Raw genomic sequence first — 15,158 nt, 5'->3', positions numbered from 1 at the left:
ATGTTTTGTTTAGAAGTTAATAAATCACAACGAAAACAAATGCCTGTTTGGAAGTTATTTGGCAAAAGTAAGGAGGTCATTTCATGGTCCCTTTAATTTAAAACAGGAACTTTCATAGATACTAGCGCCAGTTGAACCTCTAGCGTACTATCGTGGACACTTTTAGCTATAACACGGCAGCGGCTGCCGTCCCGCACCCCCAGCGCCTCATAGCAGGCGCCGTCCGAAACCCCGCGCATGCGCCGTGTGGCAGACTCGCTCTTCCCGCCTGCGAGCACACCCTCGCTTTGTCGTCTTCTAGGCACAGAGCAGACGACGCCACAGCGCTTGCCAATTTTTCCTGAACACGGTTCAGCAAACCACTGCGTAAGAGGTGTCCACGGTTGATTCCCTGACTCCGCTGGCTAGGGATAATCATCGCCACTAATTGGAATATCACGGTAGACTACTTTTTTTCTTTTTTTTTTACGAGACAAACTTGCAGTTATACTCCGTTTCACTTTAGGTCTAAGCGCAGCGCACGCTACGAGAAGATAGGGCCAACCAAAAGCGACAAAAGCTCACTTTTTTGCACCTTATTGTGTCCCCCGGTGACGCACTCCGTGACATTGCACCTTTGCCGCTATTTGATTGGCTATGTCGTTTCGTAGCGTACGCTGCATTCGGACTTAAGGTGAAACGAAGTATAAGACTATTTCTGTATCACACCTGCTGCGCTCATACTGGTTTGCGAGCGCATATTGTGAAAGATGGATTGCAAAATCCTGTTCCTAAAAAAGCAAAAAAAAAACAAAAAAACAACGTAGACAGGGTTAATGATTTAATGACTCTGCAATCTCCCCCAATCAAAATCGCCGGTTTAAAATGAGTTTGAGACCAGTTCGCTAGGGCCAGGGTACCAGACGAGCAGCACTGTGGCATCGCCTGCTCTGCGCCTAGCAGACGACAAAGCGAGGGTGTGCTCGCAAACGGGAAGAGCGAGTCCACCACACGGCGCATGCGCGGAGTTTCGGACGGCGCCTGCTATGAAGCGCTGGGGGTACGGGACGACCGCCGCTGCGGTGTTATAGCTAACAGTGTCCACGATAGTACATTGTAATAACTATATTACAGTGTAATATAGTTATTTATTACAATAACTATATTACACTCACTACAATATCATTAACTATATGTATCGGCCCACGGCCTCCCAGATTTAAGCGCGCAAGGCTCTCCCCAAGCCATTATAATCGCGGGTAGAGACTCCGCCGAATTCAGAAGCCTCACTCAAACTACACTCAAACTGAAGGGCCCCTTCACTTCCTCGAGGAAGGCGCGAGGGTCGGCGCTGGCCAATCGCGAGGACGGATCCGCCGTCGCGATTGGCCAGCGCCGGCCCTCGAGCCTTCCTCGAGGAAGTGGAGGGGCCCTTCAGTTTGAGTGTAGTTTGAGTGAGGTTTCTGAATTCGGCGGTAAACATATAGACCTTTGCAAAGATCGCCTTCTGCGCACTGCACTTTCTCTCTGCTGGGTTGTGGAACCGCTCCTGAGCATACAATGTTGCCCCGTTGTGCGGCTTGTCAGACGCTGCGCGTGCGTCCACTGCTCAGTGACTCAGCATTTTTCGCTCAGATGATAAGTGATACAAATGCTTATGTTAAATCTAGGGTGCCTACATGTCTGTCTGTCTCAGGGTGAAGACATCCATTGTTCCCCTGAATGTGCCAGTGCGTGACGCTCTCGCGCACTCGGTGCGTGACTTGGGCGGCAAAATGGCGCCTATGTATTAGCCAAAGCTAGACGCTCGAGCTGAGTGACACCGGATTGTGCGCCACTTCAAAATGCATAAAAAAACGAATGGGCGGAAAAATGGCTGAGATGTCACCACTCAAGCAAAAGCGCGCGTGTGTATGAAGGCACTCTAGTTAAATCCTGCGCGTTGCGCCGCCGTGCGGCGCAAAGCGCATGGCGTGAAAGCAATAAATGTAAAGAAGAAACAGAGTAAAAACTTCGATAAGCGGTGTAGCGAGCGCACGTGCTCACGCTGCCTGACGCAGGACAACAAGCCATGCGTCAATGAAGGCAGCGCATGCCAGGGGCACGTGCGGGGACATTCGATTGCTTGTGTGGGTTGCTATTAGGCTGACATAAAGGTCTCTGGTGTTTTGAGCCTCCCGGTGTTCGGTTGCTTCTTCCCACGTTACGCGCGGCTAGCCGAGAGCTACGCGCAACATGCTGTCAAAAGTTGAATGTGACAGCAGCCGCCGTGTAACCCGGACGCCATAGTCAAACCATGACAAAGGCTGAAGCTATCTTCGCCGCCGCCACGGAACTGGTCGATCAGCCCTTCGGCGTAACGGGACTAACGCCTCTTCCGAACTTCGACTTCTAAAATCCAGCACTTGGGAGCAATGGGTGCTTCAATTCGAAGATTATAGCTACGCCTCATGATTTCATCGAACATCTGGCGAGGTTCAAGTGAGAACACTTCTCTACGCCATGGGGTCCCAGGAAGCATGCCGCGTCCTCGATACGCTCACGCTGACTCCCGCGGACGGGAGCTCAATAGAAGTCATCAAACAGAAGCTTAAGGACCTCTTCATTCATTTGTTGAACGAGGTCTACGAGAGCGTTCGGTTTCACCATCGCGTCCAAGAGCCTGGTGCGTCGGTCGACACCTTCTACACTGCGCTTCGTACACTGGTGAAGAAATGTCACTACTAATCCGCGGAAGTGGAGGACCGTCTGATGCTAGGCCGTTTCGGCGAGAATTCACGAGGATGCCGTAAAGGCCCGAACCGCGGTTTTCCAGGACGCGGGTCTGATTCCTCCCATGTGGTCGCCGAGGCGAAGGTTAAGAGAGGTCAACGGAAAAATCCATCTTGCAAGCCCAAGCCTCGCACAGTAGAAGAATCGTCCGCGTCTACTTCCACCGCGAAGAGCTGCCGGTTCCGCGGGAAAGGAAACCATTAACGCTCCGAGTGTCCTGTTAGACAAGCGATGTGTGAGGTGGCCTAGCCCATCTAACTCCATCTAACTTCACTCCGTCGCATCAAGTCGCCGAGCAAAGTTCGTCTCGGTGAACGTCATGGCTACGAGGTCCACTTCAAGGTCGACTTGGGCGCGGAGGTAACTGTGCTACCCAGCTTAATTCCAGGCCTTCTTCGACAATCCCAGAAAGTAGACGGCGAGTTGGACGGGCCTGTTAACACTTCTTTGCAAGTTCAACGCACCTTCGAGGTAAGCCTACGCTGGAAGGCAAGTCCTTTTTCGAGCAGGTCTACATCTTGCCAGCGCAAGACCCTCCTTTTCTAGCCTTCCTGGCTATTCAAGCTTTGGGAGTTGTCAAGTCCTTCGACAACGTGTCCGGCCCAGATATTATGTTAGAAAGGGATTTATTCAACTGCCACGGAGAACTCAAGGAAGACTATGTCATCCGACTGCGTCCTGGTGCTCAACCGTTCTCACTCAGCGTGCCGAGGAGAATTTCCATACAGCTTCACGACGTTGTCCGAAAAGAGCTCGAGAAGCCTGAATTCGATGGTGTCATCAGGAAGGTGGACAACCCGACTGACTGGTGGGCGGGCATTGTCATCTTCCCCAACGCTACTCGTCTAAACGAAGTTGTGCTCCGGAGCGGCACATTCTGCCTTCCGTTGAGCACATTGTGAGACGACTTGGACAAGCCAAGATCTTTTCGAAGCTTGATGCCATTGCCAGTTTCCACTAAGTCAGTCTTTCAAAAGAAAGCCAAGAGCTTACAACCTTTACCACGCCGTTTGGGAGGTTCTCCTTTAGTCGTCTTCCATTCGGAATCTGCTCAGGTCCGGAGCATTTCCAGCGACAGATGAGCCGCATACTCGAAGGACAAGACGGAGTTGTCAGCATGATAGATGACATCCCGGTTTTCGGTAGCACGCAAGAAGAACACGACAGGCGGCTCAAGTAGGTACTGAATCATCTGGAAGCGGCCGGCGCGTAGTTCAACAAAGCCAAGTGCGCTTTCTCCACCGAGAAGGTCAAGTTTCTGAGTTTTTTGGTCAGTTCGACAGGCATCAGCCAAGGTCCAGAAAAAATCCAGGTTTTGGTAGACTTGGAGGCTCCGAAAAATGTCAGTGGAGTACGAAGATTGTTAGGAATGGCAAATCACGTCGAACGTTTTCTTCCACGCATATCTGATGTTACCGCTCCGATCCGAGCACTCCTGCAGAAGTCTAGCGCGTTGTACGGGGGTGCTAGTCAACAGCCCGCCTTCGACCAGCTGAAGAGTATGCTCAGCTCGGAGGTTTGCATGGCAAAGTACAATCCTTCGTACTCCATCAGGGTTTCTGCCGATGCCAGCTCCTGCGGCCTTGGAGCAGTGCTACTGCAAGATCAACCGACGGGAGAAAGGCGTGCTGTAGCGTACGTGTCAGGATCTCTCGAGCCCACGGAGCAGCGATACAGCCAGGCAGAAAAGAAGCTTTGGCTGCGACGTGCGTTGTGGAATGCTTCGACCAGTTCGTACGAGGCATGAAGTTCGATAAAAAGCCCTACCAAAGCCCTCTCCTCACACTCTTGGGTACAGCTGAACTAGACCTGATCCCTCCACGTATTTAGCGTCTGCGGATGCGTCTCATGCGATACCAGTATCAGATGCTCTACGTCCCAGGCAAGCTTCTTGCAACTGCGGACTCCCTTTCTAGAGTACCGCTGGAACCCGCAACCAGGCAGCACCAAGGTCCCAAAGCCGATACAGTGGAACTTTTTGTCAGTGAGGTCGTGAAAGGATTCGAAGACTTCACGTCACCACGACTAGAGAGTCTTGGCCGACATCAGCTTCAAGATGGTGTCTACGCAGGGTTGATTCGGCTGTGCGAGAGTGTCTTGCCAGAGAAGAGCTAAAAGGTTTCTATTCATCTCCGTGACTACTGGAAGATGCGTGCCAGTATCATGGCCTGCGACGGACTACTACTGAAAGATCGCTGCATCATCATTCCACAAGGTCTTCGAAAGGACATGCTCCAGCTCATCCACGAAGGCCATCAAGGCATCGGGTCCCGCAAGGTACGGGCTCGAGACGCAATGTGGTGGCCCACCGTAAACAGTGAGATTGAGCAGCTCGTCACAGAATGGGAGCGGTGTGCGCAGACCAGAGTGCAGCGCTCTGAACCACTCCTGGGCATGCCCATGCCAAATACCCCTTGGCAACGAGTCGGCATCGACTTGTTGCCAAGGTGTCATCGACATCACTGGTGAGCGTGACCTCCACATCGTCCACAGCCGTCATTGCAGCGGTGAAGAGTTCGTTCGCCCGCTTTGGCATCCCAGATGTTGTGGTCTTTCATAATGGGCCCCAACTCGCTTCGCGGGTATTTGTAGCTTTTTTTATCGTGCTACGGTTTTCAGCATACTACAAGCAGTCCCAGGTATCCTCAAGCGAGTGGGGAAGTTGAAAATATGGTACGGACTATGAAAGAATTGTTCTTCAAGTTACAAATTCCGCACATGGCTCTTCTTGTGTATCCGGACACGCCGGGCATCAGCGGGTACGGTCCATCCCAGCTCCTCTTCGCACGACGTCTTCAGAGCAGAGTCCCTAAGCTGGAAAAAGCTCTGATTCCGGCTTTGCCTTCACACGAAGACTTCCGGTGCAGAAACAAGGCGTTGCATCGTTGTCATGCCACTTGTGCAAGCAGTCACTAAAATTGCCAGTAAAAGACAAAAACGACACCGGTACACTCATCTTGTAGAATATCACCTTATTTGGTAATAACTGTGTCAATATGCATTACGTGTTGCATTCAAGTTACGAAACAAAAAACTTTTTTCGCAACAAAAATTAAATATCAATGTTAAGTCTGGTAATAATGTATTTCTTCCGAATCTTTGCCAAATTTTTAGTAAAGTTTGTCAAAAGTTCGGCATTGCCGAATCCCAGGATTGGTCAAAAGTTCGGCCCATCAATAGTTTCTACAAGCAATTAAGTTGTTTCTGTCGGTATTGTATTCGGTGTGCAGCCTTAGATGTAGGCGCTGCTGCCGATGTCAAGGCCATAGATGTAGACGCGGTCGCCTCACAGTCCGTCGCACGAAGCACAAAACGAGCACAGATGAAGTCCGAAGCGCAGCTGACGCGCCAGAGGCAGCGCGCCACGTCTTCCTTTTGCACACTGCGCTCCAGCGGTGATATCACGCTCCCCCACTGCGCAGGCGCGGTGCCCCCTCCGGCTCCACGGCTTCCGTGACAAAGCATCTGCGTTGCTGTGCTTTTCTTCGTATTTTATTTCTGAGGCGCGTCCGCCTTGACTTTGAGCGCGCGTGCTTAATGAGGTATTTTTATGGCCATCTTTCGGGCACATCGCCGACGCTGCCTTTTCTCGTAATGGGACATATAAGGTTTTCACCTTAAAAAGACTGCCTCACAGTAAGGCAAGAAGCTTTACGAGAAATGACAACTGCTCCTTCGCAATTCCAGGTTGGACATTGTAACAATATCTGGTACCCGATTAGTGAAGAATATTTATGGTGAGTTCGTAATTTCCCATAGCAACTATTTTGTGAACGTTGGTATGTTTAAACCCACTTTACTATAATGGGGTCAGTTTGGGAACTCGAGCGGCCTTCACACGGGGAGCGCGGGCATCTGCGGTGGGGGTCAGAACAGTGTCGCTGCCGTAGCAGTGAGATTATCCGTTCTCCCCGCATTGTCTGCTGTTGTTGTTCCCATGCAAGCTAGTGAAATCCTGCGTTAGCGTGACATCAATTTTAAATTGATCAGCTGATCTCGAGCAGTTAATTCACCTTTTTTAGACATCACCGATTCGAGACCGCTGCTGTTGGGGTTGTGACAGTTGGAAAGAGTTCGCAAAGGCATCCAGCAAATACTTTTTGAGGGAGTCAACATAGCCCAAGAACACTCTTGACTCTTCGAGAGTGTTCTTGACAGACATGGCTGAGTCGTACTTTGACTCCAATAGCTTGCCTCGGAAACCAACTTTCCTCCTGTGCTGAAAACCAGAGGGAGATCTCTTTTCAATTCGTAAGTCGTCACAAGAGAAACTACGCCTTCCTTCTCCCCAAGCTTTTAGAAGATCATGTGATAATGGAGTGTCATTTGACGTCACGATGTTTAAAGGGGCGACGCAACAATTGTCGTACTTTGCGCAAATAGCGCTTAGAACTGATCCCTGAAGTTACTAACCTATGAAACACGCGTTCGTTATTTCACCCCACGCAATAGAAGTCCCAGAAAAAAATTGAAGAAAAACGAGCAGCGTTCACCCCCTCAACTCGCAGATAGAAAAAACGGCCACGTGATCTGGAGCCGACTATATGCCGCCATTGATGATCATAGCTACGCGCTGGGGTTGGCAAAGCACAGGGCACGCGCTGAGTTCCAGATCTTGTTATGGCTCGGCTATTGTCGTCGTTGCAGCGATTGGACACGGGCCACTACCCGAATGCTTCTCGAGCTAGTAGCTCAGGATAGCTAGGTTCGACATTGTACAGCTGCAACGGAAAAAGAGTAGCACAAGTGACCGACGACCGGAGCGGCAAAATCGCGACACGCGGTGCTATTGTTCCCGAGCGCGCCGATAGCGAGAGTGCCAGTCACGTTCCATGTCTCATTGCGGGGAGTGGACGGCAAAAAACAGCCCATCCTAAAGCCCTAATTTTAACAGCTATCTTATCTCTCAATTTTCTGCCGGCCACCCCCGCGTTGAGACATGGAACGTGACTGGCACTCTCGCTATCGGCGCGCTCGGGAACAATAGCGCCGCGTGTCGCGATTTTGCCGCTCCGGTCGTCGGTCACTTGTGCTACTCTTTTTCCGTTGCAGCTGTACATGTACCTGTTTTTAGTACACGGAAGTGACGTCATCACGTCTGATTGGTTGGAAACAAAAGTGACGTAATTTCCCTAGAAAAATGTGGGCGGAGTCGGCAAAACTGGGCGGAGTCGGCTACCGGACGTGACAACAAAATGACGTTTCGTTTTGTACCGAGTACGTTTCAAAAGGTACTTGCTCGGAACTAGGTGTCATTGGCAGCATCTGTTCGGCGGCGAGGCGTCGCCGTCTCGTCAATTCGTCTTTTTCTTTAATAGAGCTTTTTTTTTCGCCAGAAAGGCTGTATCGGGAACACCGCGATGCATTCGAGCTCGCGGAGGAGATCTTTTGGAAGCAATACCGCCTGCCCAAGATCGTGGTGCGGTGGTTGTGCGACGAACTTCGCGAGGAACCGGAGGTGAGGAGAGTGCGTACCTCGTGAACGGTCATGACTGTGGAGCTTCAAGTGTTGTGTGCACTGCACTTCTACGGCACGGGGAGCTTCCAAGGCATGGTGGCGAGCGACGGACACGTAGCGCGGGACCAAAAGACAGTCAGCGTTGCGGTCCGCGCCGTGTCCGTCGCTATGGTGCGTCGTCTCGGGGTCCAGCGTGGCTGGATCCACTTCCCCGAGACGCCGAGCGAGAGGTTCGACGCGGAGAAGGGCTTCAGGCTGCTCGGCAGGATACCCGGCGTCATCGGTTGCGTGGACGGGACCATGGTCTCCATCGTCGGCCCGTCCAAGAACGACCCCACCGTCACGAAGGCGGCGTACTGGTGCCGCAAGTACTTCTACGCCCTCAACGTGATGGTGGTAAGTACACTCATGTTACGTTGTCAAAACGCGCCCCAAATCTGTAGAAAAAAAAAACGTATTGCCGATACCGTTTAAGTATGCCGTTTTATGACTGCGGGCTGTGGGGTCTCACGACTGCGCGAGCGTGTGCTCTACGTAGCATGTGAGCCGTGAGACTCTTCTCCCAAAAATAATATTTGTCTGTTAAAACGTGCAAGCTTCCGTAAAAAAAAAAAAACACATTTTTGTTTCAAGGTAGTTAGTTGCACCTTGCATCCAGGAAGGTGTGTTGACATGCATGTGTCAGACAAAATAACTTAAAAGGTTCTGAAATTGCGACTGCTTTGTGAACCATAAGTACAATCTACTACTTGTGGATTCAGGTAATTACATGTCAATATCTCTCTCACTTTCAGGTGTGTGACGCCGACTGCCGGATAATGTGCATCGACCCACGGTATCCCGGGTCGGTGCACGACTCCTTCGTGTGGCAATTTTCCTGGCTCCGAAACCAACTCGAGCAAGGGCAGGTGCCACGCGACGGCCGGTTCCTGCTAGGTGAGCATATTAATTCATTCCTTACGCACACGGTGGCTCCCACTGCTTGAAAGCCACAGTACCACACGTACTGTGCTTGTTGTGAGGCACACAGACACAGTTGCTGGAACTCCTTGAAGTGAGACAACATCCAAAGTTTGGCTATTAATCTCTGTTTATGTCCACATAACTCTCACACTCTGCAGGCTACGAAAGCCACACTACACCAATCTCACGACAGTGATAGACTATGCAAGGAATGCGACCGCAGTGCGAGTCGCTGTCCGGTTCGGCCCACTCACTGTTACTGTCTGCCTGTACCCGCTTGCTGGTTGGTTTTTGCATGAAGTTGGAGCTCTTTCGCTGATCCCTGGGGGCTCGCCTGGTCGCTTTGACGGTCGTCAGTTTGTACGGAATGGGATCAATTCCTCCTTGGCCACTTGGGGCTCGCCAAATCTGTCGTCGGGTCGTCTCTGTCCCACACACTGGATTCTTTTCCTTGACCCTTCTTCTTCGGTCTGCCTATAAGGCTCCTCCTATTAGACCCTCCGTGTCCCAACAGGACCTGACTCCTTTCCAATCTAACCACCCCCTTTTTTTTCCCCATCTCCAACTCCACTGAGGATTAGGAAAGAGGTTCGTCGAACTGGCGCCTTATCCCCTTGCTTGCCAAAGACAAGGCCAGCGTGTTCTGCTCTGCCCGTGCATAAGATCACGGCCACACTCCCAAAAGCAACAGAGCTTTTATCTGTCGGATGCAAGGGCCTAATAATGCACTTGCATACAACACAGCACCCCTAAGGAATCGTGCACACATCCCACACAACCCACCAGGAAAACACATAGTTACATGAAATAACAGGGAGTTTGCAGGCAAGCTGGTGCTAATTAATCATAATGTAAACTGATACTGTAGTGCAGAAATATTAACACACTTAAGTTACATTATAATTGACATAGTTGCACACAGCTGTTTTCTTGCCTTTTATTTTAAAAAGTAAAGAATGTAATATGTTCCATCCTCTACATGTGCAGGTGACAGCGGCTACCCCTTGGAGCCTTGGCTCATCACCCCCGTCTCCGGGAACCACGCGACCTCCACCGCTTGCGGCCGGTTTAATAAGGCGCATTCCTCGATCACGTCTGTTGTGGAGCGCTGCATCGGGCTGTTGAAAAACAGATTCCGGTGTCTGTAAAGGCACCGGGCTCTGTATTACCACCCTTCAACAGCCACCGCCATTATTTCGGCATGTGCAGTGCTCCACAACATCTGCCTTGCATCGAGCGAGCCAGAACCGGAGTCAGAGTCCGACCCTGAAGAGTCAGAGTTGGAGTCTGAGCCGAGCTCGGACGGTTCTGAGCCGAGCTCGGAGAGGTCAGCGTCGGCTCCCGAGAGGCTGGCTCCTGCCGGCCCTCCGGTCGGCCTTCCGGTCGGCCTCTCGGACAGGGGGAAGGCTCTGAGGCAGCGCCTTGTCGCCCGGTTCGGAACCCGCCGCAGACGTGCCCGTGCGGAGCGCCACACGCAAGGGGTCCGCCGCCACGACGGTAGTCCCGACCACCAGGGACACCGTCGGGGAGCCCCCCAGCGATCTCGCTGCGGTGGTGCCCAGCACGGACGCCGCCAGCGACAGGGAGCCTCTCGCCACCACGACTCAGGTCCTGACCACCAAGGACCCCGTCACATCCTTGCCCTCAGTGAAGCCCTCCCCGTGGAAGCTGTAAAGTGCACACTTCGCTTCCTGCTCCACAGTCATGGCCGTCCACAAGCTACATACTCTCTTCAGCTCCTACACCTTGTGAAGTTCGTCGCACAGCCAGCGTGCTGCCTCCGGATACGTGTCGAGTGCATCGCGGTGAAATCGATACAGCCTTTTTTTTTTAATTTTTATGAGCAGAAGGCACGAGACGCAGTCGACAGTGACAGAAAAGGTTCGGAGGTTTAATTGCCAGACCAACAGGTCATCTGGATTGCCCCTGCAAAGAACTCAGAAGTAATTTAGACTACCTCTAGAAAGAAATGCTTGCTTTTGCAGAGATTGCTTTCTTAGTTGCTGATTGAACCAGGGATATTGTTGCCATGGACATTGTTTCATTTTACAAATACTTCAAAGCGCCTTGCCTTCTGCTCCATTTTATTATCTCTTTTATGGTACTACATCAAAGTTAGGTGATTGTGTTATCTCAAGACAGTGCACATGTAGTTTGTTTTGAAAATTGCTTTATTTCTTAAAGAAAAACCTGTGACTTCATGAATAAAAGTGTGATAACATGGAATGTAATATTTCATTCTTGGAAGTAAAACTGAGCATCGACTGGAACCATGTAAGCAATTGGGCAATCTTAAGTATATATCACAGATATCTTGTTGAACACTCTGGTCTTATTTGAGCACAATAGTTAAATTTCGAAAGGAAAAAAAAAATATATATTCTCTGACTAGCATACCACCATATAAACACTGGACCACTTTGAAAGAATTATCACAGATGTTGCGCCAAACACTCTTATTTGAGCACAGCAATAGCAAGTACTCGAAAGATAAAAAAATTGTTTCTGACTAAAGCAGCCGTCACTCGCGCGCTCCCCGTTGGTTCCGCCGACCCCTCCGCTGCCCCCGGCACACCCGGCTCCTCGTGGTTCGACATTTTGGTTTGAAGAAGGCGCGTAGCGCACATCCCGCATATTGGAACAACTTTCTCTCCAATTAATTCTTAAATGTATTGCAAAAGGGTACAAAAAAGAGGTTTGTTTTAACAACGCCCAAAAGGTTTTGATTGTTTTTCAATACTTTTACCTGTACTAGAACAGATGCGACGGCCAGCGACGCACAGGATTGGCTGCCGTTCCTTCGCTAAACGCAGGAACTGCTCCCCGCGTCGTAGTAAATCCTACCCCGTATCCCGCGCGTAGGGACGCCTCAGGGAATGCGTAGCTACTTCCGCTCGTCGGTGGTTGGCTCCGGACGTCGCTGAAACGGGTGACGGGTGTCAGGTTTGCGATGACGTAGCGGCGTCAAAGTGGGCAGAGCCGCCACGTGAGTGTTGCTAGGATACGCTCCTCCTTTGCATTACGTCACTTCCATGTACCTTTTCTCAAATGTCCAACCTAGCGATCCAGGAGTCAAAATCGAGTGCCCACGCAATGCTCGGGTTCATTCTATAAACCGCATTCAAATATCGTCATCGGGGTGTACTGCGCTCCCCACGCTACGTCATCAAATTTTGCAAAGGAGAGATTGAATGAAAATGATCGCTTTTTTCCTTGAAATTACACCGCAACAAAGGCGTTTCTTGGCCAGTGGCGTTGCGTGCGAGTATCCTTGATCCCCACTAGTGTCAGTAAGCTCGTGTGAAGTGAGAAACATTTCAATTGAATATCGTTGCACCGCTCCTTTAATCGGCACTTTTAGTGGTTCTGTTTATTGCTCTATCAAAAAAAAACATTTTAATATGCCGTACATTTTTTGTAGCGTCTTATTGGTAACGTTGCGGCCCCTCTCGCCAAAACTGCCCCTTCTAAGCTCTCGTCACGAGCGGCTGGCTAGCACAGACGCGCATAAAATTCTTCGAGCATTTCTATATTTGCTTTGGAATTACTTCAAGGCAAGTATAGGGCATTCTGTCTTTTTAAAGTGCTTGGAATAGATGGTCACGTTTCTTGTAACGGCCTTGAAACGCGAACCCATTTCCGATGTGTATTGTTCGACATAGCGTTGCGCCACGAGTTTTCTCCTACTTATGGCAAAGAATAGACTTTTCGTAGACGGTGCTATAGAGCTCTACATTATTAGCGGGAGCTTTTGCCGCCGTCACGTTAAGCACAGATTGAACTGGTGGCCATTGCGCAAGACCAGAAATCAGCAGCGCATGTGATATACGAAAAGTCCCTAATAATATGAGACATTCCGATCCTGCGTGCAACGCTGTTGCAAGTCTGAACACAAGAATTTCTATTTTAACGCGCTCACATTTTTCGTTAAAATGGATTCACGCATCAAGGCCTACAGTCCCTGCCAACGTTTCCGCGCTGCCGCCACCGCTGCTGTCCCCGCTCCTCTTTATATATTTATTCATTTGAAATACTGTGGACCTGTCGGTCTACACAGGAGGGTAAAAAAATAACACATAGAAAATAAGTAACTCAATCATACACTCACCGTGTGAACCGAGCGCAGGTAGGTTGCAGCTACCCACGTATACTCAAAATATACATTTCCACATGCAAAACTTAACCAAACCATTAATTCAGCTGTGCTTCAAATAATTCAGGACTACACCAATTGACAACTTGCTCTGGCAGGGTGTTCCACTCGATAATAGTCCGACAACAGAAAGAGTATTTAAAGACGTCATTTCTGTATTGGTAGGGTGCAATTGCTTTAGTATTGCTCGTTCTTTTGGAGCGTGATGGTGAAGGTAAAATGTGCACTTCAGGATTAGTCTTTGTCAAGCCATTAGCCACCGCGTATAATTCCTCTAATCTAATTGTTTTCTCTAAACAATCAAGCCGCAATTCATTTCTCATTGCCGTAACTGAGTCGGTGCGCCTATACCCAGAAAAAACAAACCGAAGTGCCAGACTCTGTATCCGTTCAATTTGCGCAACCTGCTGCTCCCTGTATGGGTCCCATACGCACCCCGCGTATTCCAAAATTGGACGTGGATAACGTTTATACGCAGCTAATCGACGATCTCTATTTGCACGTCTAAGATGCCTTCTAAGAAAGCCTAACTTCTGATAAGCCTTGGTGCATGTTGTGGGCACCCTGGCGGCTCCCAAGCCAAGTTGCCCGACTGCGAGGCTCAAGCCGAACTTTTCCCGCGTGGCGGCGACGTCACGCCAGCCACGCGCACATCGGATGCGCCGCCTTGATAAGGCAGATCAGAGGCGGCGCACGGGAAGTCACTGCCTGGACTCAGGCGCCGCTGGTAACCATGTTAATCGTCTCGTCCATGTCCCATTAAATGTAGTTTCTTGTTGTTGAAACCGTTGGCTCCGTGTTATTCCTCCGGGTCGGGTATGCAGCAAGGCAAACCGACCACAATGGCGCCCAACCGTGGTATGCTAGCCACTCGCAGGAATTTCACGGGGCTTGGTTTCTTCTTTCGGTAAGCCTTTTTCATATTCCCCGTGTTTCCTATCGCTGTTTCGTGCTTCCGTCACGTCTACGTTTGTTGTATTGGCGTGTTTGTGACCGTGTCTTTGTGAACGCGGCAATCGTTTTGCGCGCTTGTGTTGGGTTTTTGGGGGCGTTTCTTTTTCTGTGCTTGCAGGAATGCTCACGCGGGAGCAGGAAGCCGCGAAGGCCGCAGCAGCACAAACGAACCTGCTCACGAAGGTCACGGAGATGTGCGACTCCGTGATGCAGCGCCTGGCCCACACGCCTGGCCAGCAGGAAACCCCACCGCGAGAGCCCAGACCACACTTGACTGTTCCGGTCTACATGGGGTACGACGACGTCAAGTCCGTGGCAGACTTCCTGGGCGAGCTGCAGACGTACCACCTTGCCTCCGGTGCCTCGGAAGCCTTCATCGTGGAGCGGATTGTCCCGCTGGCGTTGCAAGCCAGCGCCAGGTGCTGGTTGGGGTCACAGGCCCCCTTCACCAGCCTGGCGGACTTCCAGACAAGGCTTCGAGAAGAGTTCCTGCCTGCAGGCTACGCGACGCAGATTCTCCGAGAGCTCGAGGCAAGGACGCAGCACCCGGATGAAAGTCTGGTCCGGTACGTTCGGGTCATGCAAGAGCTCTTCAAGAGGGCGGACCCGAAGTCACCGGAGTCGGACAGAGTAGCTCGGGTCAGAAGACAGTGTCACCCCAGGTACCACGTCTACCTGGTCAACCGCACCTTTGAGACCCTTGAAGAGCTAGCCCGGGGCGCCCGCCTCATCGAGGAAGCTCTTCATGCCGAGCGGAACTACGTGCCGCCGCCACCAGCCAAGTACGCGCTCGAACCGGCATGCGCATGGCGGGGCCCCGAGGCCTCCACGCAAGTGGACTGTCCGAACGAGACCTCCCTTCCCCACCACGTCAACCAG

At 51.1% G+C, this 15,158-nt stretch overlaps 1 protein-coding gene across 1 annotated transcript in view; it reads left to right on the top strand.

Moving 5' to 3' along the window:
- LOC115317529 (venom metalloproteinase antarease-like TtrivMP_A) overlaps window positions 1-15,158 on the top strand; it is an 80,346-nt gene that overhangs the window by 36,193 nt on the left and 28,995 nt on the right. The window contains exon 9 of the mRNA XM_040217196.1: window positions 6,439-6,488. Coding sequence (XP_040073130.1) covers window positions 6,439-6,488 — 50 coding nt within the window. The remainder of the gene's footprint in view (window positions 1-6,438; window positions 6,489-15,158) is intronic.

The sequence above is a fragment of the Ixodes scapularis genome, unplaced genomic scaffold, assembly GCF_016920785.2.
Source record: "Ixodes scapularis isolate PalLabHiFi unplaced genomic scaffold, ASM1692078v2 PGA_scaffold0__279_contigs__length_252992795, whole genome shotgun sequence".
Classification (NCBI taxonomy): domain Eukaryota; kingdom Metazoa; phylum Arthropoda; class Arachnida; order Ixodida; family Ixodidae; genus Ixodes; species Ixodes scapularis.
This window is presented reverse-complemented; position numbering and strand designations above follow the sequence as displayed.